At 48.1% G+C, this 25,616-nt stretch overlaps 1 protein-coding gene across 1 annotated transcript in view; it reads right to left on the bottom strand.

The window, feature by feature from the left end:
* Nucleotides 1-25,616, bottom strand: part of TAX1BP1 (Tax1 binding protein 1) — a 1,378,509-nt gene that overhangs the window by 1,064,848 nt on the left and 288,045 nt on the right. Inside the window, exons 6-8 of the mRNA XM_069648239.1 lie at nt 13,807-13,955; nt 13,606-13,696; nt 4,519-4,704 (exon numbers count right to left, since the gene is read on the bottom strand). Coding sequence (XP_069504340.1) covers nt 4,519-4,704; nt 13,606-13,696; nt 13,807-13,955 — 426 coding nt within the window. The remainder of the gene's footprint in view (nt 1-4,518; nt 4,705-13,605; nt 13,697-13,806; nt 13,956-25,616) is intronic.

The following is a 25,616-nucleotide window of genomic DNA, read 5'->3' as shown; positions in this document are numbered from 1 at the left end:
GCGCTTAAAAATGGACAGCGCAGCAAGATATCCTTTGATTGCTCCGATCTGGAGCCCCAGATTGGCTAGATGTAAGAGAAAAGAAAGCACCATTGGTGTGCTACATTGAAAAGGGTCCACATACCTATCTTGGCACCAGTTACTCAACTTATTCCAACGACACCGGTACAAGGATTTTGTTGCTGGCCGCCTGGCTGAAAGCAAAATCTCCATTACGTCATCCGGAAGTTCCCAATCCTTGTATCTCAACCTCTCAGAAACCATGCATGAAGATTGAATGTGTTGACCTCTGGATGGGGAACACGACCTTCCTCTTGCGAGAGAAGATCCTCTCTTTGTGGAAGACGTACTGGAGGGCAGATGGACATGTCCAGAAGGTCTGGGTACCACGTCCTCCTGGCCCAGTCCGGGGCAATTAGGATCATGGTTTTCCTGAACTTTCTCAACCTCCTGATTACTTGAGCAATCACGGGAACTGGTGGAAAAGCGTACAGCAGGGGAAAATCCCAATCCACTACGAACGCGTCTCCTAGTGCTCCTCTCGGGGGAAATTCCCTTGAGCAATACTGATAGCACTTCCGGTTTACCGTAGTTGCAAACAGATCCACTTGAGGGGTTCCCCAAAGGGCGAAGATCTCCAGAAGGACTTCCTGAGCTAACTCCCACTCGTGGGAGACTGTGCTCTGCCTGCTCAGAGGGTCTGCCTCCGTGTTCTGCTCTCCGGCTAGGTGAACTGCCGATAGAGAGATTCCTTCTTGTATTGCCCAGAACCAGAGCTGCATTGCCCCTCTGCACAGAGGTAGTGATCCTACGCCTCCTCTTTTGTTGAGGTAGTACATGGCCACTGTGTTGTCCGTCATTATCAGGACATTTTTTCTCTGTACGGAGGGCAGAAAGGCTTTCAGCACTAGTCTGATTGCCCTCAGCTCCAATAGATTTGTGTGTAGTTCGGACTCCGATGGAGACCAATGTCCGCTGACTGTCAGATCGTTGGTGTGAGCTCCCCACCCCGCGAGTGAGGCGTCCGTCACTACTGCTATCTCCAGTCATGGTTGCCAAAAAGATTCTCCCTGGAGGATGTTGTTGTTGCAAGCCCACCATGATAGATTGTGTGCAACTACGCTCGGGACTCGCAGAAGATCTGACATATTCCCAGAGAATTGGGACCACTGAGTTCTGAGAGCCCATTGGAGGGATCTCATTCTCAATCTGGCCTCTGGCACCAGAAAAATGCAGTATGCCATGAGGCCGAGCAACCTCAGGAAATCGAAGGCCGGCAGATGCTGGGCTTTCTGGAATTTTGCTACCATGTGCTTGATGTGGAGAGCTCTCACCTCGAGCGGCGAGGCTTTGCCCAAGGAAGTGTCCAAGACTGCTCCGATAAACTGGAGTTGGTGGGATGGTATCATGTGGGACTTCTTGAAATTGAGGGAGAAGCCCAAGTTGTGGTGGAAGTGGCAGGTGATCGACAGTTGTTCCTGAGCTTCTTCTGGAGAACGTGCTCTGATTAGCCAGTCGTCCAGGTAGGGGTAGGCGTGAATCCCCCCTTTCCTGAGACTCGCTGCCACAACCGCCATCAGTTTGGTGAAAATCCTCAGAGCGGAGGTCATCCCGAATGGCAGAACTCGAAACTGATGGTGAGAACCGCCAACTGCGAACCTCAGGTATTTTCTGTGCTTGGGATGGAATGGCACATGAAAATAAGCATCCTGAAGGTCCAATTATACCAACCAGTCTTGATGCTGGAGAGCTTGAAGGATATGAGAAAGGGTTACCATCTTGAACTTGTCCTTCCTGAGGAACTTGTTCAATTTGCTTAAGTCCAAGATGGGTCTCAGGGATGAGACAATAAGGGGAGTACCAACCCTTGTTCCTCTCCGCTACAGGTACATGTTCTATTGCACCTTTCTCTAGCAGGGTTATAATTTACTGCAAAAGGAGCGAGTATGGAATCTTGGTAGAGCTGGCTCCCGCTGGATGATCGCAAGGTCTTTTTAGGAAGGGAAGGCAGTAACCTTGGGCTACTGTTTCCAGTGCCCAAGCATTTGAAGTAATGCCCCGCCATTCTTTCAGATGCTGAGAGATTCTGCCTCCCACTGGTCCTTTAGATGATAAGACCTCAGAGAGATTTGGAGGGAGCTGCTGGAGCGGCTGAGGGCATAGATGCCTTTCCTGAAGATAGCTTTGTAGTCTTTCCTCGTCCACCACGAGTGACATTCCTTCTGCCCCTTTGAAAAGCCTGTCCTCTTCCTCTACCAACAGAGGAGTAGTATCGAAAAGGACGACTCCTCCAGGAAAATGAGCCCGAATAGGGTTTCTGAGGCTGTCTCATGGAGGCACTAAGGGATTTAGCTGCCGCTTTCGAGGTCTGTAGTTTTTCTAGGCTCTCATCAGCCTTACTACCAAACAGCCTCAAGCCATCAAAGGGCATGTTGAGAAGTCTGGTCTGCACATCTGGTGCAAACCCCGACTTTCTCAACCACGCAAATCTGCGAAGCACTGTGCTTGATGTCATGGATCTGCTAACACTATCAGCAGTATCCAGTCCAGACTGGAGACATTCCCCCAATGTCTCCTTCCCGTCATTGACTATATTCAGGAAGCCTTCCCTTTCCTCGCCTTCCGGAATATGTTCAGCCGCCCCCAAAATGCATTTCCACAGGGTATGTGTGAACCTGGCCAGGGTACAGGTGACATTGATCGATTTCAAGGTCATGCTATCCGAAGTAAAAACTTTACGAGCCCAAGCATCAACCTTTTTATCCTCTCTGCCCGGAGGTATGGTTGGATATGCTGTCTGCTTGAAAGTGGTAGCGGCCTGAATGACCAGACTTTCTGGCGTAGGGTGTGTATTTAGGTATTCTGGATCAGAAGTAGAAGTTCTGTACTTCTTTGTAAGATTGCGGTCTACTGCAGCTATGCTATCAGGTTTTTCCCAGTTCCTTTCAACTGTCCTTTGGAGCGCCCTATGGAAAGGGAGAACTGGATCTTTCCGGGGTCTACGGACCATAATGTCAGTCATATCGTCTTGCTCAAACGTAGGGGAGGCTCTTCCCCAACCCATATATTCAATCACCCTACTCATCAAATTCCTATACCCCTAGTCTGCATATGTTCTGCAGGATCAGGTGCAGCAAACTCCAATTCAGGTGGTGTGTCCACACCACTAGCAGAATGCAGAGTTTCAGATAGGTCTCTCATTTTTGTCTCAGGGTTTTCAGTTCCTCTGGAACTTGTCTAGTGCCATATTTTACTCCAAAAGGAGTGACTTCCTCATTATCTGAGCCAGATTCTTCAAAAATTGAAGACATGGACCTAAAGAAGTTCGATTTTGGTAAAGGTGTAAATCTTCTCTCTTCCTCCCGATTTTTTGTGGAAGGAATCTATGTTTTCTTCGAGGGGGGGGGGGTCGAACGAACCTTCGATGCACTCGACGAAGCCTTCGACAAAGGCGTCGAGGATAATATAGGCTTTGACGAAGTTGCGCTCGACTTCAACAACTTTTGTTTTTATGAGGGATCGGAGAAACACTCGATGATTTGTCGACTTGAGATTTATGGGTACTACTAGGCTTTACCGTCATAGTTCCAGACTTCCCTGCATCGTCCAGTGGAGCAACTGGGGTCTGGCTTTTCTGAGGTTTCTTTGAGGGGGTCGAGGCCGCGTTCTCAAAGACCTGCATCATTTTTCTCCTAAAGATCTCCCATTTTGAAGGGGAATCCGATCTCGTCAGACATCGAACCAAATTCCGTCGATGAATCGGATGACGACGATGGAGATCTATGTCTCCTTTTGAGCTTTTTAGAAGAAGACGAAGAAGACCGCCTCGACCTGCTAAGAGATCGGGATCTCTTCGAATGTTTTTTATGACGTTCCGATTCCTTTGAATCGGACGATTTCTTATGTTTTTTAGACAAGGCTTTCGAAGAGCCCTTCCGCCCCACTGCTAACTTACTTTTCCTCTCACGGAGGGCCTTCTCTGTCATTGACTGACAGGAGCCACAGTCGCCGGTCCGATGGTCTGAGCCCAGACACCAAAGACAGATACGGTAAGGATGGGTGATAGACATCTTCGACCCGCAGTCATTACACTTCTTAAACCCAGTTTTGGGAGTCGAAGCGGTCGATGAAGAAGACATTTTCTTGACAGAAAATCTCAAAGCGCGCCGTTCACAAGAGCGAAGCAATCGGAAAAACGGAACTGAAGCCAACGGGCGCGGCTCGAGTTATTTATACCATCAGTGACGTTGACACGGTACAGAGCCCGTCGAGGGACATTCGATGCCACAACCTCGAGCACAGCGCCCTCTGCTGAAAAATGTTTTCCGAAGCAGCGAATCTGGCGAAACAAATTATCACAAGACGAGGAATACATGGGAGGACACAATCCATTCGAAAATCGCAACCTTTGTTATAAAATGTTTGGTGCCAAGTGTGTTCACTGTGATGCACAACTTAAAATGCATACAAAATATAACACTTAACATCTAGCAAGAGCACAATGGTAGTAAACAGTACCTTGTTAGAAGAATTAAGTAAGATATCTCTCTGAAGTTTTTCCTTTTCAGCCATGCACAGCTGGAGCCTGCCAACTTCCTCCTTGTAGTGGGTAATCATGTTTTCTCTGTTAGCATCCAAAGTCTTCAGCGTTTGCACCTCTGTGATCAATTTTGTGTTTTCAATTTCTGTATTTTTCAAGTGGACCTGCAAAATTAATCCAACCGCTTAGCAGCCACACATGCAAATGCATTATCACTTTTTTAATATTAAGAAATAATCTCCCTTTGGGTTACAGAACAATGGTAAAGAGAAAGTGTGGAGATTGAAGACTTTGCCATATTTCTAAAGAAGCAGATAATCTCTCAGATCGGTGGAGGACTAATTAAAGACCTTGTCCATTTTATTATACAGAGATGGCAGGAAATATTCATGACAAAAACTTTATTGTGGGACTCTGACAACAGGATGACCATACACTGAAAAACGGTGGTGTAGGCAGGCCAATATCTGTTGGCGAAAAAGAACAGTGCAATACTTGAAAATACAGCGCTTATATTGAAGGTGCCGGTGTAAAATTAATCAAAACACAGGGGGATGAAACTTCAGTCAGTGAGAAGAGAGAACCATTCCATCGCATTTGATCAGACATCTAAAGATGGAATACTTCAATGGTACTGCTGATAAAGGGACCCGTTTCTTCAAGGGGAGAACTGGATTGAGATCTGCTCATAAGTTTAATATTTAATAAGCTTGTGATAAGAATTGGCAGGTCTGCAAAAGTCAAGAAACATATGCGCTATATATATTAAAGTTGCTCACTGTAGTGATAGAGTACTCGTAGTCCTCTTTCCTCCATCATTGTGGGGCGTCCCCCAACATGGGGACGGTACCAGAACCTTTGGCAGCAACAAATTGAGCTTCCCCCTTTAAATTTAGTATAGCATGCGGGGGCATGGCATCAGGTGTGGAACGCCCTCCGGTGCCTCGCCTCAATCCCCTTTGAACACATTGGACGCTTAGATTCCTGGCTACGCTTAGTACATAATAGCCCTGGGCATACTAGTTGTGGAAGGTGGGTGGGACGTCTGGAGGAAAGGGGATTATCGACTAGGAGTACTCTAATCCTTACATTGAGTAACTAATTATTCATATGTCCCTCCATCCTTGTGGGTGATTCCACCAAACAAGGCTATAAGGTGGCGCCATGACAACATGCCTCATATCTAGGATGAAGTGAAAAGGTTCTTCAGAACTGTACTCCTTACATTGAGTAACTTTAATTATTCATATGTCCCTCCATCCTTGTGGGTGATTCCACCAAACAAGGCTATAAGGTGGCGCCATGACAACATGCCTCATATCTAGGATGAAGTGAAAAGGTTCTTCAGAACTGCCTGACCGAACTCAGCATCGTGCCTGGAGCTGGTATCCAGGGAGTAGTGCTTACAGAAGGCCAACGGAGTGGCCCAAGTAGCTGCCTTGCTGATGACATCCCAAGAAGCATGTCTCTGAAACGAGATTCCGCTTAGGAACTGGTTTGTCCATGGCCGTATACACCTCCGAAATGGCCTGAACCATCCAACAGGTGATGGAAGCTTTGGTAACCTGAGAACCGGTGGGAGGAGCCCCCGAAAGTGACAAACAAAGACTTTGACTTCCTGAAGGATTTCGCCAGAAAGAGGTAAAACATGAGAACCCTCTTGAGGTCAAAGGAATGTAGGGCCCTTTCTGCCTCCGACTGCGGGTTCGGGATGAACACTGGCAGGTAGATCTCTTGTTCAGATGAAATGGAGACCACCTAGGGCAAGAGGTTTGGGTGTGTGCGCAAGATGACCTTGTCATTGTCAAACGCGGTGAAGGACTCGAACGAAGACACCGCCTGAAGCTCACGGACCTTGCTCGCAGCGGTGAGAGCCACCAGTAAAACTGTCTTTATTGTTACCAAGCAGATGTCCACAGAGGCCACCGGCTTGCAAGGTTTGCGCTGCAAACGGACAGAACCACATTGAGGTCCCAGACCAGGGGCGGCCTATGAACCGGAGAAAAAAGCCTAGATAATCCCTTGAGGTGGGCCTTAGCCAGCAGGTTGGCCACCTAAAACACATGCTCAAAGGAATTCTTGTAAGCCCCAATGGCCGCCAAATAAGTTTGGCAAGTATCTACCTGTACCTGAATGATGTCCCAGTTGTCATCCGAAGAATGAGCATGCTGAAGCCTCAACTGGTCAGGAACCAGGCTGCCAGCGCCAGCTTGGCCGAGTCCTGATGTTCCACTGCCCCACCGTGCTGCGACAGGAAGCCCCTATTGGTGATTGGAAGGTGGACGGCACCCTGGGAGCACAACTGCAGCAGATTCAAAAACCAAGGACTCAAAAGCCAGTGGGAGGTAATCAGGACGAGGCTGCAGCCCACCGAATCCTGGAATTTGCAGAGTCTCCTCTGGATCAGAGGGGTGAGCAGAAACAGGTAACACCTGCGACCGTGCCAACAGATCTGGAAGGCGTCTCCCACAGACCCCAGACCCAGTCCTGCCCAGGAAACAAAGCGGGTGCACTTGGTATTCTGGGAAGATGCAAACAGGTCCAGGTCTGCAAGGCCCACCCCACATCCCCCACCCCCTGCACTTGAATAGGGGCAACAAGGAGTCGGTGTGCAACTCCCACTCATAGGTGTTGAACCCCAAGCGGCACAGACGATCCGCTTCTGCATTCCTGTCCCCCGGGAGGTGGACTGCATAAAATCCAGACCCCCTCCCTCAGGGCCCATTCCAAGATCGATACCGCCTCCAGACAGAGGAAGAGGGGGCGGGGGGCGGGTGCCACCCTGCTTGGTCAGGTAAAACATTGCAGTAGAGTTGACTGTCTATGACGAGGGGCAGAAACACCTTGAGCTCGAGCAGATTGATCTGTAGGACGACTTCTACTCTGGACCATTCGCCATGTATCACATAGCCCTCCAGAGTAGCCCCCCAGCCTGAAAGAGGAATCGGTCTGTCGTCACCACCAGGGTAGGCTTCAGCCGGGTGAAGGAGAACCAGTCTCCTGATCCCCAACTGGCCGCTAGGTGGAGCTGGAGGTGCCCCATCTCGAGGCAAGCGTGGTGTACAGTGAGCACGCAGAAGGCCATCAGGCCCAGAAGGTGCTGGAACATCCATGTCAAGGTGGTCGAGTTGGTCAGAAAAGGCCCCACCGCCTTGCAGAGGGACAGTAACCTCTTGGGCGTGGGGAACACCTGCTTAACGGCAGTGCTCCAGCACACCCCTAGGAAGACAAGGTCCTGGGTTGAGGGAGAACCCCAGCTGATGAAGGATATCTGCCAATCTCTGGCAAGAGTGCACCACCCTCTCGGGCGACCCCACCCTTACCAACCAGTCTTCCAAATAAGGGTACAGATGGTGGCCCTCCAAGCGGAGACGGCCCGCCACTGCGTTCATCAACTTCTGAAAACACAAGGGGCCGAGTTCAGGCCAAAGGGCAGCACCTTGTACTAAAATGGTACCACAACCCTGAACCGCAGAAGCTTCCAATGCAGTTTGTAGATGGGTACATGCAGGTACGCATCCTTGAGGTCCAGGGAACACATCCAGTCCCCTTCACACAGAGACTCAGCTATGTGCACGGGTGTAATCATCTTGAAGCGTTCTAGCGTTAAAGACAGATTCAGAAATGACAGGTCCAGGACAACCCTCAGGCCAGTCTGGTTGTTGTTTGGTACTGCAAAAATTCTGGAATGGTAGAACCTGTCTGAAGGAGGAACGGGTTCTATCCCCTGCATCTCCAAGAGCAAAGGACCTCTCGTAAAAGAGCCAGGGACCCAATCTGCCGAAGAGGAGGAGAGAATGGTAGAGGGAAAGGAAGAGTAAGACAAACCTGTGGAGACTACGGATATGATCCACGGGTTGTTGAAGATATGCTTCGAGGTGTCCTCGTAAAGAGCCAAACGGCCCCCACAGTAGAGTAGTGTACCCCAACCTTGAAATCACTGCTTCTTGGTGTCTGAGGTGAGGTTTTCTTCTTTGTCAACTAGTTATCAGTTGAAGAATGAAAAAGGTCCACGTCCGATCCAGGATTCGCTCCTGCATGTCAGACGAAAAGTTAGTGGCTGTGTCTATGTGAGCGACCGAGGGCTCCATGAAGTCCTGCACAATGGCCCAAGTATCTACCAAACCGGCCTCGAAGGAGGCCTGCTTGTCCGAAGGGTGGTCGGACAAATTCCCCAAGCTCCCTCCACAGCTTTTGGTTAGCCGCAGCCAAGAGGGAGTCCGCGTTGGCTTGCCGCAGATGCAGTCCTGAGATGGAACAACAGTGCTTGCCCAAAGACAGCTGGAGTTGGCTCCCATGTAGGAAGAAGACGAAGATGATGGTTTAGAATATAATGAGGCTGCAGCGACCACTGAAGAATGTGGCTGCAGGTGGGAGGCCAGAGGGATTGGCTCCCCGTGCATCAGCCTGAACCTGCTGTCCAGCTTCTTGTTCATCTGGGCGTTGGCCTTGGGCTTCTCCCAAATCTTTCTGACCACCTTCAGGACATCCTTCTGGAGAGGGATTCCAGACCGGATCGTGGTTCGCTTACCCAAAACCTCTGCTAGCACTCCCGACTCCTGGGGGGCTTTCTCAGGCAGAGGGACGCCCCCCCCAATAACTACCCCAGGCCCTGAAGGCACTCATGAAAGGCCTTAACGGATGCCGACAGTTCATCTTCCTGGACGTCATCATCCTCCTCGTCCACCCCCCTTTTTCACAGACCAAGGTGAGTCCGGGCACTGAGACACAGGTGCCTGGGGTCCCCCCCTAAATCAAGCTCTTCAGACAGCTTCAACGGCTGTTGAGGGGGGAGGCGTTGGTGGAACAGGAGGAGGTGGAGGCGTCTGAACAACCGGTAGGGCGTGCACTGGTTGAGGGACTGGAACCGGTAATGCTGGAGGAACAGAAGGAGTACCCAGATGAGCGGGCCTGGGAGGCGCCACCTGCGGGATGACCTTCACTGTATCCTTCAGGAGCCCCTCGATCGGAGGGGAACACATGAGCAAGAGAAGAGCTTGAAGAAGTGGTCCTCGCTAGCCGCAGGGTCACTAGGAGCACAGCCCTCCGAGGCGCTGGGCCTCCGCTGCTGGTCAAAGCGCTGAGGCACATGAGGCGTGTAGCTGTAAGCCTGCAATGGTAGATGTATCCCTGAGGAGACCGGATTCCTGTACCATACAATACGCTACCGCTTCCAGTGGGAAGGAGACTATGATCTTGCAAAGCCCATTCATTGGGCAAAAGCACAGGCGGGCCCCGAGTTGGATCTAGATGGCTGCCGGCCTGGCAAGCTCTGCCACGTGCATCTGGGGTATTTTGAAGCCATGCGCCATGCCCTCGGCAGGAGGGCGCGAAGGCCCAGCTTCATGGGAGGCCTCAAACATGGGAGTATACAGCTTGGGTCTTGCACTTCAGTGGAAGCGTCAACCTCAGATCAATCTGGTAGGCGCTGAGCCCTCGTAGCACGCCGACTCACTGCCTTGGAGTGAGCTCCGGTAAGGTAGGCTGGATGTCCTCGGCACCTGTGCCGGTAGCCGTGCTGGATCGTGCCGAGGAGAGACTCTTGGAGGTGGCACTTCAAGATCCCTTGCCCATTGGGGTTGAAGAAGAGGATGAAATGCCCATTGGGGTTGAAGAAGAGGAAGAAATGTATCACCTTCTGAGGACAGCCCGGTATAGCCCCTGAGCCCCTCACCTTGGGAGTTGGTAGCCTGGATGGCCTCAGGTTTGATCCCGGAAGAGCCTCAGGGCCCATTGGCTTGTGAGTCGGTAGCCTAAGAGGTCTCAGGCCTGCCAGAACCTGAATCCGAGGAACCCCTATCCGTGTGAACCCCGGGGAAGGAGTCACTGTGCTGTACAGCCATGCTGAACAGAGGGTCTATCTTGACTTCACGAGAGGTGCTGGAGACAAAGTCCTTAAGGTGGGGCGGAGGAGAAGTGCGGAAGATCTCACTCCACCCAAACAACCGACTCTTCAATGCCCTGTGACCGAGAGCGCCTCAACCCAAACATGCATCCCAGTGGTGGTACGAGGCAGCGAACGAGCGGTCGCATGAGGCACATCTCGTGGATCCTCCTGCAGCAGACATGCGCCAGGGGTAGGGGGGTGAGGCACCGAAGGGAAGTTAAATAAGAAGATGTGTTTTCTGTGTATCCCGGGACAGTTCGGAAGCGCAACTGCTTCCTTTCAAACTACTTCTCCCTTTCCCCTTGCTTCTTATGCTCTTTTATAGTACTTATAGGGAATTTGCACACAGCTGGGCCATTCTGACTGGCTGGGGACACTGGTTTTGTTTACAAGTTTTTGATAGGTTTCCTACTTGTCCTTAGCCGAACAGATATTTGAATATTCCTGATGATTTGCTTTACATTGCTAATTGGGCGATTGTAGTCCATCAGTTCTTACTACTTTTCCAATATCACATGTCCAGCTATTTCCAGTTCAATCCAAGACAGCCGACGACCTCCGGTTCCATCCTCCTCAAGTGAGAGGTGCTGGTCCACTGTCCATCTACATAGTTCTGCTTGTTTGCAACACTCCATTGTTTCGTTTGGTTATAACCGGTACAATCTGAAGATGGTGGCTGGGTGGCAGTCACCTAGTGCCCCTAGACACATCAAAAGTGCTAATACTTGCAACTGCTCTACGCCACATTGCATGTGCTCTCGTCAACTTTCTTGAAACAAGCAGCGTTAATACAGTTCAGGGAATGCCCTAGCTTTTAATGTCCATTGCGATTTAAAAAAAAAATAAACACTATTGCTCAATTTGGGAAGATTGATCCTAATGGTATCCTAAAACAGAAAAAAAAGTGTCATAGTAAATCCAGAAAGATTTCCCATTCCATTTATTCTACCCTTCCTGTCATGTATTGCTTTGGTGGCGGTTTTGATGAGGCTGTGGGATTGCACTCCTTCCACCTTCTAGGAGCCATGTCAGGTACTAGCCGAAACCACCTAGACCCTAGTGGCTCGCCACATCACATAAGATGGGGCATTGTTGCCACTCACCACACCGTTCAACATTGGTCTGTGGTCCTATTTAAATAGTGCAGGTTTTCTTCATTGAGCATTACGTGGCTGTAATTGCTCTTACTTGTAAGGTTTATGAATTATGGATAATTAGAATTTTGTAGGATTTCTTTTCAGTTTAATGTAACTATTAATGCTACTTAACAGATAATTCCATAAGAAATATGTTTAAAGTTCATCTTCTGCCTGGTATATAGCAGGGTTGTCCAAGACCAGGCCTCGATGACTAGAAACATCAGATTTTCAGTATACCACTAATTAATATGCACATTTCTTTCTCATTAACATTAATGAAAGATTATCCTGAAAATCTGTTAGGATTCTAGGCCTGGAGGTGGACAACCCAGGTATATAGCATCAGCCATTAAAAGCAGACTGCCATTTGGGAAACCATTCACATGGCAGCCAGCAATCTCCATAAGATGGGCTGAAAAAGACAACTAGCCTCTGGAAGCGGTTTCCGATGTGTCTCTTACTGTTGAAAACAGTTGTACAAGTAAATCCAGATTCCAAAACGTGCACGGAAATTTCAGAATATTAAGGAACAATAATATCTACACATTAATGAAAAGTAACGAAAGCATCACTGTTGTGCCTCAAATCATAAACATAGTGCATAGTGCATAGAGTTAAAAGAACTAGGAGGCACAACTGTGAATTAAAGTCAACCTTGGCATATACAAATACTAGTTTCTATACACAATACATACCAAAGAATTCAGGATATACACCACAGATGAAACCACATGTAACATGCCCATCCAACCCAAATGTCTCCCTCAGATGTCCATACATGGTCAGCTTCTTACCGAAATGGGCATACATGATGAGGTGGGAGGTTGAAAATATCTAATTTTACCAAATTCAAGGACATTGTCATTGGTGGGCCCCCAAGCAGTACAGAAGGATCAGGTTAAAGGAATATATCATATTGTTGGACATTTATGGGTGTATGGATTCCAATGCAATGCAGCTGCAACAATACTACAACAGGTTTTGCAAGTGTTAAGTGATGCCATTTGTGTATGAAAAAAACATTTCAATAAAAGATGCTGCAAAAGTAATGCAGAGACACCAAAACAGTATAACTTTATTAAGGCATACAGGTTCCACTGCCAGTGAAAACTGCATTATTACATATAGAATGTGCATGTTATTGACCGTATAAACAATAATATGTCCCTTCTGAAGGCGGGGCATGTGTGGAAAGAAGATTCTTGACCCATTTAGAAACCGATTACCAGATGATAGCAAAGAAGCTACTACACTAAACAAGAACTGATTTTCTGTTCAAACCTGCTCGTTTTAATAAGCACGGTTGAAAGGATAACGTAAGACACATGGTCAAACACTGCACCTGTTTTACCACACCTGTGCTGGTTGGATTTTGTTCCCTGCACAGAGCAGCTAGTAATCTTATGTGTGCTTTTCTCCTCTCGGTGCACCGGTCCTGCACGTCTCTGCCCTCAAAAAACTTTGTAGGCATCGAGTCTGGATACCCAACTTTGTGTGCAAAGGGAGGCAGAGTCGGTAAGGTCATTGACAATGGCATCCACCCTATGTTTACACTGTGGCCACAATTAACCATTACTGTTGGATACACACGCACAGTGTTGATCCCGTCTAATTATTCACATTGAGCACATTTTTGTAAGTCCATCCAGGGACTTCATAGATTCTCTTGTAAACATCTGATCTAAGTGGACAGTCATCAAATCGGCCAAATAAGACACCAGCCATGGATGAGGCCCACTGTCAAATTATCAGTCCACTAACATCAAAATGAGGCCCTTAAGTGTGGGCAGTGTTTCGTGGGTGGCAGAGCACATATGTTGTATGTGCTTTTACTTTCAAGTGTGTGCTAAAACCCAAAAATTAGTTTTCCTCCCTACATGTTAAAACACAAACTATGTTTTTGGCCTGTCTTTTTAGTTACCAATTTGAACGAGGTCACACATTCTACTGAAAAGTGAAGATACCACTTACGAATTCAACAGTTCTTTCGTCAGATTGGAGCGCACAAACAAGGGAAAGTACTGAAAATAATACATTACCTTATACAATTCTTTTTCATCCTTTTCAATCTTTAACTGGCAATCAAGTTGGTCTTTTTCAAGCAAAAGTTTCTTCAGTTTGTCTTTGAAACTATAAAAGAGGATTACATTTTGAATGAAAAGCAGACTATTTCTAATCCAACGACAATAAAGTTAGTAGTAGTTTGTAAGATACCAATCTCTTTCAAAGCTCATTCCTACCTGTCCAATTCAGTTTCTTTTGCTATCGCCATCTGAGTGACAGTCATAATATCCTCTTCAAGCTGGAGGACTTTAGAAGCTGTCGCCCCAACTGTCTGCTTTAATTCTTCATTCTCATTTTTGAAGGTTTCGGATGACTGTAATAAACCCTTAAGAAGAAACATTTAAAATGTCAGAATAATGAGCGATAGTTTATTAATTAGCTTGAACTAGATTTCACTTTTAGGTAATCAACAAACTACTTACCTCTCGGTAACGTTCTTTCTGATGGATGTTGTTGGGATATGTGTCCGTCCCCGCCTTCGCTCAGCATCAATGGCGATAGTCGCAGAGCCACGCTCGGCACCCATGGCAGTTGCAATGGAGACTGGCTCAACGCGTCTGACTTGGGAGATGCAAGGCTCACTATGTTGCATGACATGTGTCACATGTTCGCTTGGGTACTTGGGCGATGTCGGTATACCGCTGCAACCAACATGGACATTCTGGCAAGCAATGAAGATCATCTCTACAGCGGCAATGAGGTTTCCTATTGAATTAAGTGTGCTATACTACTTGCTTTTTGTTTTCTTGCTTCAGGTTTCTGTGTTTTGAACACTGCTATTCCTCCTGACTGCTCACTGGATTCTCCCTTGGTACTGTTGCTCGGCTGTTTGCTAACAAACCCCTGGATTTTGTATGTTCGGATCGCAATTGGATACTGCCTGGTGTGAATCGCTTGGTCCCTCTTCTCTACGCCTTCTGTTTTTGTGCAGTTGATTCCTGACCTTTTGTAGTCCTCTGGATTTACCCCATTATTGCAACTGTTTTTGTGGATGCTATACTGCATTCCAAATTCTCGGACTGGATCCATTGCAGTGGTCACCTTTCTAGTGTGTCCTTGTGCCGACGGGCGTCAGGACCTACTAACCTTATTAACCCATTCCTTATTCCATATAGTCGAATCTCTGTGGGAGTTATCCGTGTACCGTCTCTGAGATACTTGGAACTGCTGTGCCCCATCATATAACTTTGCTGTGCATTCCTGTCAGTATACTTAGGTGAGCATCCATTGAATCTGTCCTTTTTATTTCCTTTGGCTCTTTCAACCTCTACATATATACCATTTCTTTCTTCAGATAAGAAAACAGGGCAATTTTTCTTTCTTACCATCCCAGTGAAACCTAACACTCTTCAAAGATATCAAGACTGGTCCCTTTCTCGCTACTCACACATTGTATTAGATTCACAGCTGACAATTCTAGTGCTGTTCATTCTTTCTTTACAGTGTGAAGTCTGAAGTCTTAGTGGTTGTTTTCGCCCTTCCATCTGAAACATAGATTCCCTTGGAGTGTCCACCAGGGAAGGTATGCTTCCTAAGGAAGGTCTCCCTCAAATGAGGAGACCATTATTGGGTTGGTTTCTGAACAAAGGAGGGGGCTGCACGCCTTTATGGATTCTGACAGATGTTCCTCCCACAAATTCGTCATCTATGATATCCATTTCCCAGCGCAGCTGCTCTTTGAAAACCTTTTTGCCTGTGAGGGTGGTAGCATGGCTCCACGTTGGCTTTGTCCGTAACGTGTATGCGGAGGACATAATGTTGGGGCCACTATAGCACTGACACTGGAGAACCACAGAACCAAGAGGTACTAGCTTTACCAAGAGGGGCTGATCGGGAGGGATTTGAGGAATCTGTGGTAGGAACATACATCAGAAAGAACATTACCAAAAGTAAGTCATTTGTTCTTCTAATAGACGCCTTCTTTCCACAGATTCCTCATTTATTCCTCTATCAGAGTCGCAAAGCAGTACAATGAGGAGGGAAGATAGTAAGGCCACCACCAATACCAGAACACTCTGAAGGACAGCTATGCCCAAAAAAATAAAAATAAAAGTCCTACCCAGAAATAGAATACAAGCAGTAATGCTAAAAAAATCTGTTCAACAAAGCCCACGTAGCCGTTTCGGAAATATTCAGAACAGTGGCTCCACAGTGCAGAGCCAAGGTGGCGGCCAACCCTCTGGTGGAGTAAACTGTAGGGAAATCTAATTAAAAGAAAAGATGCAGGGCAACATGCGGTTTTAAAAACAAACATGCAAGCTGCGGCCTGTGCACAGCATTTGAAAAACAGACGTGCAAGCAAAATATGCAAGGGTTTGCAGCCCCTTTAATCAAAAGATAATTTACAAGGCCAGAAATAAAGATTTCCAAGTACACGAAAATATGATGCAGCTTTTCTTAAAATGGAGAACTGCTGAACTCGAGGGGAAAATCACTGCATTTTAAAGTAGCAGGTGAGAACAAATTTGCATTTTCTGCTGCGGTTTGTTCTAGTTTTGTTTACAGAAGAACAAGTTACTTCTTTAACACACTGGTTTTTGGTGACTTCTAATTGGCCATTATAAACTGGCTAAATTCTGGAGCAAAATTATAGCTTTGCATAACTCCCTCCATGTAGCTCGAATCCATGCTGTCAAACACCTTACAGACATCTAAAGACAGTATCACAAAACGCTCTGGCATTTCCTTCATCGCAGCGATTATGTCAGTGACCCTACAAATGTTGTTGTGCGCCCCTCGTTCCACTATAAATCCTGTTGATCATGGTCAATTCATTTAGGGAGGAAATTAGTCAGCCTGTGGGCTAGAATCTTCCCGTAGATCTTTACGTCAGTATTTAGCAATGCTATCGGTCTATATGCCGAACAGTCCGCTACACCCCTGATGGGTCTCAGAATAAGCGTCATGATGGATTCAGACATGGTTTCAAGACTGTGCCCATCTCCAAAAAGCTATTGAATACCTTGGTTAGAAGAGGAGCTACCAACAGCACAAATTACTTCTAGAACTGAGCTGAAAAGCCATCAGGCCCTGGGGTCTTCCCCAATGAGAGGCCCCGGATGGCTTCCAAGACAACCTGCTAGGATATCCCAATTTCAAATGCTTCTCTATCCTCTACAGAGAGCTTCCTCTCATCTATAAACCGCATCTTCCAATCCTGTGCACCCAGGAATTTGGTTCCTATTCCTCTAAAATAATCTTCCACTAATAATAATTTGGCATGGTCTTGGGCGAGCCAATTTCCCTCTCTTTCTCTCAAGACTGGAATATAATTGCACTGAGCTCGCTTACGGAGTTTCGCAGCCAAGAGCCTGTGCACTTTATTGCTTTTTTCATACAAGAACTTTCGGGTTGAGAGCACCGTCTGCGCCACAGTGTCCATTAGATTGGCTTCCAAGACCATCCGTGCCTCTTGCAACTCCTTCAGGTATCTATCTACTCATGTTCACCCTCTTGTGGGCAGCATCCAACCGACTAACCTCTCCCTCTTGCTCTGTCCCTCTGGCTTTCCAGGCTCTCATATTGGCTGCAGAGTGGCTGATAATGGCAATTCTAAGGACTGCTTTAGCTGCATTCCAAACTATCCACGGGTCAATCACACCCGTGTTAGTCTTTGCAAAATAATTGGTCAGAATGTTTGAAAAAATGTGATTTCAGGGTTGCGTCCTTTAGTAAGAAATCATTCAGGGCCACGGCGTGCGCCGTCGACATAGGGGAATCCCCAAATCCAGTGAAACCAAAACTGGGACATGATTAGACGGAACCTTTGGAAGAAGGTCATATTTTGTGACTGTCGGCATGAGGGAGCTGGAGACCAGGGCCAAATCAAGGTCCGAAAACCCCAGATGAAATGGTGAATAAAATGTGTAGTCCCTTTCATCTGAATGAAATCTCCAGGTGAAACAGAACGAGGAGCATCCTTTGAGAGATGGCATGGGGGAGGAGAGAGTGAGTGAGAGATATTACTCACCGTAATGGTATTTCTGATGCTTGTATCTGCTTAGATTGTCATGCTGCGCATAGGCCAACAGCTAGTGGAAGCTGCAGAGTATTGTTTTTCGAAACTCGAAAATGGGCGTCGACACAGGGCATGCCAGTAATACTATCCCTAGTGTGACGTCCACTGTACCCATGATCCCTCACGCGTCTAGGACCCTCAGTATTTTTTCTGACATGAGGTAGCATGATGAGTAGCGCGAGTACAGATTATCCAAGCAGCTAGATAGAAAGATAAGACTACAAGCATCCATGCGCCTTCTCTCAGAGGGGAGGAAGGGCGGGTCGCATGTGAATCTAAGAAGATACAAGCATCAGAAATACGATTACGGTGAGTAATGTATCCCTTCTGAGGCTTGTGGAATCTGCTTAGATAACATGCTGTGCACAGATTAGCGAGCAGTGTTAGAAGAAGGAGGTGGCATGTGAGAAGGGTCATGAGCAAATACATGTCTTAGAACCGCTTGTCCCACTTGAGTATCTGTCTTGTAATGGGTGTCAATGCAGTAGTGCTGAGTAAAAGTGTGAATAGAGCTCCAGGTAGCTGCTTTGCAAATGATGCCAAGGGGTACATTTACAATAAAAGCCAGAGTGGCCCCAATGACTCTTGTAGAATGGGCTCTTGGCGTGAAAGGCAGAATTTTTTCAGAAAGGGAGCAACACAGCTGGATACAGTTTAAAATCCACTTAGAGATGGCACCTTTAGAAACACGATCTCCCTCTTTGCCTGTAGCTACGGAGACAAACAGTTGGTCGGTTTTCCTCAGAGGTGTGGTTTTGTTTACAGAGTATAGGACCGCCCTACACACATCTAGGGTGTTCACCTCAGCTGAGCTTTGTGGGTCTTGGAAGAAAGCCAGAAGCTCGATTTACTGGTTCACATGGAATTTGGAAATAAACTTAGGTGAGAACCTAGGGTGTGTTCGTAAAACCAGTTTATCTTTATGGACAGTAAAGAAAGAGTGCTGCACTGACGGAGCCTGAATTTCACTGACCCTTCTTATAGACGTAATGGCTACCAAGAAGGCAGTTTTATTTGTCAGTTGTTTGTGACTGCTCTTATGCATGGGCTCGAAGGGAGGGCCCATGAGTTTAGCAAGCACCACATTAAGGTCCCACCCTGGTGGTGGATTAGAAATTGGAGGGTGAAGTCTCTTTACTCCTTCCATGAAGGCTTTAACCACTGGTACTTTCCATCACAATACCTTGTTATGCGAGGTGGTGTACACTGACAGCGCTGCCAGGTGTACCTTCAGTGAATTAAATACCAACCCTGCATCCAGCCGGTGGAGCATGTAGGTGACTATAGTGGAAGGAGTGCAATCAACTGGGTTGATTTGCTTATTCTGGCACCAGATAACGAATCTCTTCCATTTGACAAAGTAGCAATACCTTGTGTTTGGCTTCCTAGATTCTTTTAGGATGTCCATACATCTGAGGTAAATTGAGATGTCCAAACTCTATGACCTCAGGAGCCATGCTGCCATGTTCATTAAGTTGGGTTGAGGATGTACTGTCTGACCTTGGTGCTGGGACAGTAGGTTGTACCAGCACACGAGCTTGATGGGTTCGCACACCGCTAGTCTGCATAAGTGTGGGAACCACGGTTGCCTTGCCCACTTGGGAGCAACTAGGACGAGCGTGCATCTTGTTGACCACCTTCCTGATGAGAGGGGTTGGTGGAAAAGCATACGCAAACATCCCTGACCAGTTCATCCACAGGGCGTTCCCCTGGGAGTCTGGTTGGGGGAACCTGGATGCGAATCCTGGGCACTGTCTGTTTTCGCTTGTGGCGAATAGGTCTATAGTGGGGAAACCCCACTGAGAGAAGAGATCTTCTACTATTTCTCTGTGTAGACACCATTCGTGTTCTTGTGGGAGGGGATCCCTGCTCAAAGCGTCCGCCAGAGAATTGACATCCCCTGGAACATGTTGAGATGACGGGTAGATGTTCCGTCTGAGTGCCCATATCCACATTTTCTGGGCAAGCTTGGACAGATTTGGCGAACGAGTCCCTCCTTGCTTGTTCAGGTAAAACACTGCTGTTGTGCTGTCAGGATCTGCACTGACAGGTTTAACAGGTAGGGCTCGAACGCTTGAAGAACTCTGAATACTGCCAGACGTTTTAGCAGATTGATATGATTCTTGGCCACTGAGTGAGACCAGAGACCCTGAGCTGTGAGGTGGAGAAGGTGTGGTCCCCACCCTGCTCCCCACCCTGACATGGATGCGTCTGTTGTGACTACAGCCTGTATCTCGGGATCGTAAAAGGGTTTCCTCTTTGACAGGTTTTCTCTTGTCCACCAGTGAAGACTTTGTACAAGTGTTGGCGAAACGACCACTAGATCGTCCCACTGACCACTTGCCTGAGACCACAGTTTCGTCAACCATTCTTGCATGGGACGCATGCGCAGGTGCGCGTGGGGGACCAGGTAAATACATGACGCCATCATGCCCAGCAAACGTATCACTTTGCACACCGTTATCTGGCGACCGGCCTGATCTAGCAGAATTTGCAGCATTAGATTCCGAATTCTTTCCTCTGATGGAAAGGCCAACCCTTCTTGTGTGTTTAGGACAGCTCGTCGGAACTGTTTGGAGGTGCTTGGCACCAGACTTGACTTTTTCTTGTTTATGGAGAAACCCAATTTGAAGAGGAGGTCGATAGTTCTTTGAATATTTGATCTGCAAATTACTGGGGTCTCCCCCGTGATGAGCCAGTCGTCCAGGTAAGGGTACACTGGGATTGCCTCCCTGCGTAGGTGTGCCGCCGCCACTGCCAGTACCTTAGTGAATACCCTTGGAGCCGAGACTATACCGTAGGGCAGAACCTTGAACTGGTAGTGCTGACTGTCCACCTTGGGGCTTGACATACTTGTTTGCAGGTCGTAAGTCCAATACTGGGCGCATTGTCAAATTTTCTTTTGGCACAAGGAAGTAAGTTGAATAAATACCCTTTACCGTCCCGGGACGAGTTCTATCGCGTCCTTTGCTAGAAGATTGGCGATATCTTCGAGGAGGATCTTCTGGTGGTCTAATGAATGTACTTTTTGACGTTGAGGGTGGTTTCGGGGACACTCTAACAGTTCTATGCAGTATCCTGCGGACACTGTGGACAGCACCCATCTGTCTGATGTGATCCCTTCCCAAGCTTGGGTGAAGTTGGTAATGCGTCCCCCTAGTGGGGATGCGTGAGAAGGGACCCTGAACGGAACGTCACTGTTTTGCGGGAGGCGTGCCGCTGCCTCAATTGGGTGCTTCTTCTACCTTTACCACGTCCCCTCTTGTTACCCCAGCCATAACCTTGGGTAGACTGCTGGTGGTTGTTATTCCATGGTGTACCCTGCCCCTGGGAATAGGTGGAGCCTCTTTGTGAGTTTGAGCCGCGTGGGCGACGAGAATTGCCATTCCCTCTTTGATTGGGGGGTTTGTTAGTTAACAGGCCCAGGGATATGAGAGGCTCGTATTCATCTTTCGCATTTTTTAAGGCGTCCTCTACCGCCTTACCAAACAGTAGATTGTCCTCCACCAGTTTGTCTATTAAAGATGCTGGTGTCTTGGGTTTAAACCCAGATTGTCTTAACCAAGCATGTCTTTTGATAACAGTACTCTCTGCTATCAGTCTGCCGGCGTTATCCGTGGCATCAAAGGTTGCCTTAAGGATGCAATCGGACACTGCTCTTCCCTCCGACGCAACCAGCGCCAATTGGCTTTTTAAAGGTCCCGGGGCGGAGTCAATGAGCGCCGCAACTTCTTCCCACTGACGGCAGATGTAACTCGCTAGTAGGGTGGTGGAGTTGGCAATCCTTGTCTGGTAGGCGGAAGTGGAGGCTACCTTCCTTCCCGAACCATAGATCTTCTTGCTCTCCTTGTCGGGGGGAGCTTCAGACGATTAGAAGGGTGTTCCCGCCCTCTTTCGGGTATTAGTCACTACCAGGGAGTCCAGCTTCAGTTGCCCCCTTATGTAGAGTGGGTCTGATTGGGCTGCCCTGAACAGTTTTTCAATCCTGGGGTTTACTGCCCTGGTGAGATAGGGATTGAGAAGGAAAGTGTCTATTCTCCTTGGTATTGACTTGAGAATAGGGATGGCCTGGGCAACAGGTCTCTTCTCTCCCACCAGTTCCTCGGCAAAGTCCCTCTCCTCCTGTGCTCCCTGCGCATCTATGCGGAAGTGTTCAGCCGCTCTAGATAAAACCTAGTTTAAGAGAGGTTGGTTGTGGACAGGAGAGCCGGTAACCAGAGGTTCCTTGTCTACTGGGGAGTCTACTCTGTAGACTTCTGTGTCATCTTCGTCCTCCTCTTGGCCTTCGTCATCCCCATAGTAAATCCATTCCAGTATGGACGTCCAACGTGGCCAATTCTAGATCCTCGTTAAATAATGGATCCTCATCATATTGAGAGTATGGCTGAACGTGGTAAAGATCGTAAGACCTACTTTGCGTTGGCGCCTCAACTCGAGGTTTTTTGCCAGGGGGTTGCGGGTCCTTAGACCCTGAGGGGGGTTGCCCCGTCAGGGGTATAGGCAAGGAAGTGTTGTGGATTTTTGGCATAGACGTCTGCTAGGGATGACATTCTAGACATAACTGTCTATATCCTCACTTGACCATTCTTTAGAGCTGGGGATTACCCTCTCCTGGGAGTGTTTCCCTGCTATATCCTGACTGGACCTACGGCCTTGTGCAGGGGTATTGGATATTTTTTCAGAAGATTGTGACTTGTCCTTATGTGTCTGTGGTGCAGATGAAGGCTGAGAATGCTTTTTCTGCTGTTTTCCCCCCTCCCCGTGACTGGAAGAGTGCTTCCCCGTTGTTTTCACCTTTTCGGAGCACTCCGACGTATGGCATCAAGATTCGGGGGTAGTGTCCCTTTCCTTAGTGAGTGGAGGTCGGGGCACGGGAGCAGGCGTTACGCGGTCTGCTGACGCCGACTCCTGGAGTGCGGCCTGGGGATGGTGGTCGTCTTCGTCTCCCGACGATCGAACCTCCGTTACTTTAGGGATCGAGGCACTCTTGGCAACAGTGGATGGTTGCCTGGTGTCATGCGGCGATCTTGATCGAGAACGCCCAGAGGACACCGATTCGGTGGACTGTTCTCTGCATGCCTCTCTCCGAGAACTCAATGCGCGCGCCGAGTCTCGGTTGGGCTTCGAGTGCTTAGTGGATGTGTTGTGGATAGCGCTTGTGTCGCCGGGGGTGTTCCCCATAGCTGCCCTGCCGGACAATTTTTCAAGGTCGGGGACTTGCGCTTGGCTGTCTCTCAATGCCACGTTGCCCTCGCCGTCCGATAGGATGGCGTCGCTGCCATCCCTGAAGGCGCCCTCCGCTTCCATGGCCTCTCGTTGCCTGGCGTGGTGGGCCCAACATTTGATAGAACGGTCCTTTAGAGTCTTCGGTTTAAACCGACTACACGCTCTGCAATTCGCCTCGGGGTGGTCCCTTGGCAAGCAGAGGTTACAGGTAGCGTGTCTGTCAACCCAAGGGTACTTGCGGTTGCATTTAGGGCAAAATTGCAAAGGGGTACCCTCCATACGCACCCTGTGGCAGCGGGCTAGTGTCTGTAGGAATATTTAAGAAAATGTATCTATATTAATATATCTATATATATCTATATATATATACAGTGAAAAAAACGTTGTTAAAGGGACGTTATGGTTCCAAGTAAAACCGAAAAACCCTTGAAATTCGCCAGTTATGGTAAGCTAAGCAACCATAACTCACGCCACCACCGTGCACTGCTAAGCCTAACACCCAGGACAGCAAAGATGACATCACAAATTTCATTGATGACATCACTGATGACAACACGTGTCTGATGCCCCCTTTTTTCCTTTCCTGACATATCTAGGCCACATGATTTTCTTCCGTAACAGTCAGGAACTAAAAAATGTACTATATTTGTGGACTTATCCTTCAAGTATGTTCTTACAATAATTCCCTTGTGGTCCAGTCATATCATATGAAACATATACATAGGGGAAGACACAACCTTGAAAGACAGCAATCCTTTTTGTGCAATAAAATTATCAGTAGAGTTATCAGCACTTGATAGTTTTGATGTTTTTTTTTATTACTGTACTTTCCCTGTATATGCTCATATTTCTATATGTTGTACTCACACTATTTTCCCTAGGGTTCAGGCACATCATGTGATATATATAGATAGGGTAAGTAACAGCTTTGAAATAGAGCAATCATTTCTCTGCATAAAGGTAATCAGTTAGGTTATGAATACTTTCTACTACTATTGCTGTTTTTTTTCTAACTTCAATTCCCTTGTATATATTCATTTGTGTATGTGGTGTTGTCTCTTTGTGATTTGTCTATAATAATGCAATTATGTAGTAAGTGGGTTTTACTATTTATTTTATTAAACTCTAATATGCAAACAGTTCTCATTTCACTATTCAACATGGCAAGCTTATGAATATTGCACCTCCATCATGTTTGCTGCACACAATGCCTATGTTTCTACACGAGTACCTTAGTATGCTGGATTGAAGTTAATAATAGAATGCTATTTATATCAACTCATAGCTTAATGCACTGATTAGCACTTGATATTTATTCCAATAATCTTTGACACTTTTTTTTATTAACATTACACTAAGAATCCCTTGTACAGACTTTTCATGAAAGGTAAATGCACATGTAATGTCATCAGTGATGTCATCAATGACATTTGTGATGTCATCTTTGATGTCCTGGGTGTTAGGCTTAGCAGTGCACGGTGGTGGCGCGAGTTATGGTTGCTTAGCTTACCATAACTGGCGAATTTCAAGGGTTTTTCGGTTTTACTTGGAACCATAACGTCCCTTTAACAACGTTTTTTCACTGAATTTCATAGGTTTTTATTAGTGCAACTTAACCATAACGTCCTTTTCAATGGATGAAGACCACTAGCATCCTAGGTTCTCAAAGTGGGAACCCGGGGTGATAAAAAAAAGATTTTTCTTCCCAAACCGGAATGCCTGCGGCGTCTCGGTGTAGGAAGGAAAATATTTTACCAAGATGGACACCATGGAAAGGGAAGGCGGGGTGTATAAAGAGAACACAACAGGGCATGGGTAGGGGGGGGACCAGGAGGGAGACACGGGGCATGAGCGGGGGATGGGGGGCAACAGCAAGGAGACATGGGGCATGAGCGGGGCGTGGGGGCAACAGCAGGGAGACACTGGGCATGAGTGGGGCATGGGGGCAACAGCAGGGAGACACGGGGCATGAGAGGGGGGTGGGGGGTAACAGAAGAGAGACACGGGGATGAGCGGGGGGTGGGGGCAACAGGAGAGGGACACGGGGCATGACCGGGGGGTGGGGGGGCAACAGGAGAGAGACACGGGGCATGAGAGGGGGTGGGAGGCAACAGCAGGGAGATACGGGGCATGAGAGGGGGTGGGGGAAATATGAGGGAGACACGGGGCATGAGAGGGGGTGGGGGGCAACAGGAGAGAGACACAGGGCATGAGAGGGGGTGGGGGTAACAGGAGAGGGACACGGGGCATGAGCAAGGGGTGGGGGCAACATGAGAAAGACACGGGGCTTGAGCGGGGGTGGGGGCAACAGCAGTGAGACACGGGGCATGAGCAGGGGTGGGGGGCAACAGCAGTGAGACACGGGGCATGAGCGGGGGGTGGGGGGCAACAGGAGAGAGACATGGGGCATGAGAAGGGGTGCGGGGTAACAGGAGAGAGACAAGGGGCATGAGCGGAGGGTGGGGGGGAAATATGAGGGAGACACGGGGCATGAGAGGGGGTGGGGGGCAACAGGAGAGAGACACAGGGCATGAGAGGGGGTGGGGGTAACAGGAGAGGGACACGGGGCATGAGCAAGGGGTGGGGGCAACATGAGAAAGACACGGGGCATGAGAGGTGGTGGGGGTAACAGGAGAGAGACACGGGGCATGAGCGGGGGGTGGGGGGCAACAGCAGAGAGACACGGGGCATGAGCGGGGGGTGGGGGGCAACAGGAGAGAGACATGGGGCATGAGAAGGGGT

Source organism: Ambystoma mexicanum, chromosome 2q, assembly GCF_040938575.1.
Source record: "Ambystoma mexicanum isolate Mex_15411 chromosome 2q, UKY_AmexF1_1, whole genome shotgun sequence".
Lineage (NCBI taxonomy): Eukaryota > Metazoa > Chordata > Amphibia > Caudata > Ambystomatidae > Ambystoma > Ambystoma mexicanum.
This window is presented reverse-complemented; position numbering and strand designations above follow the sequence as displayed.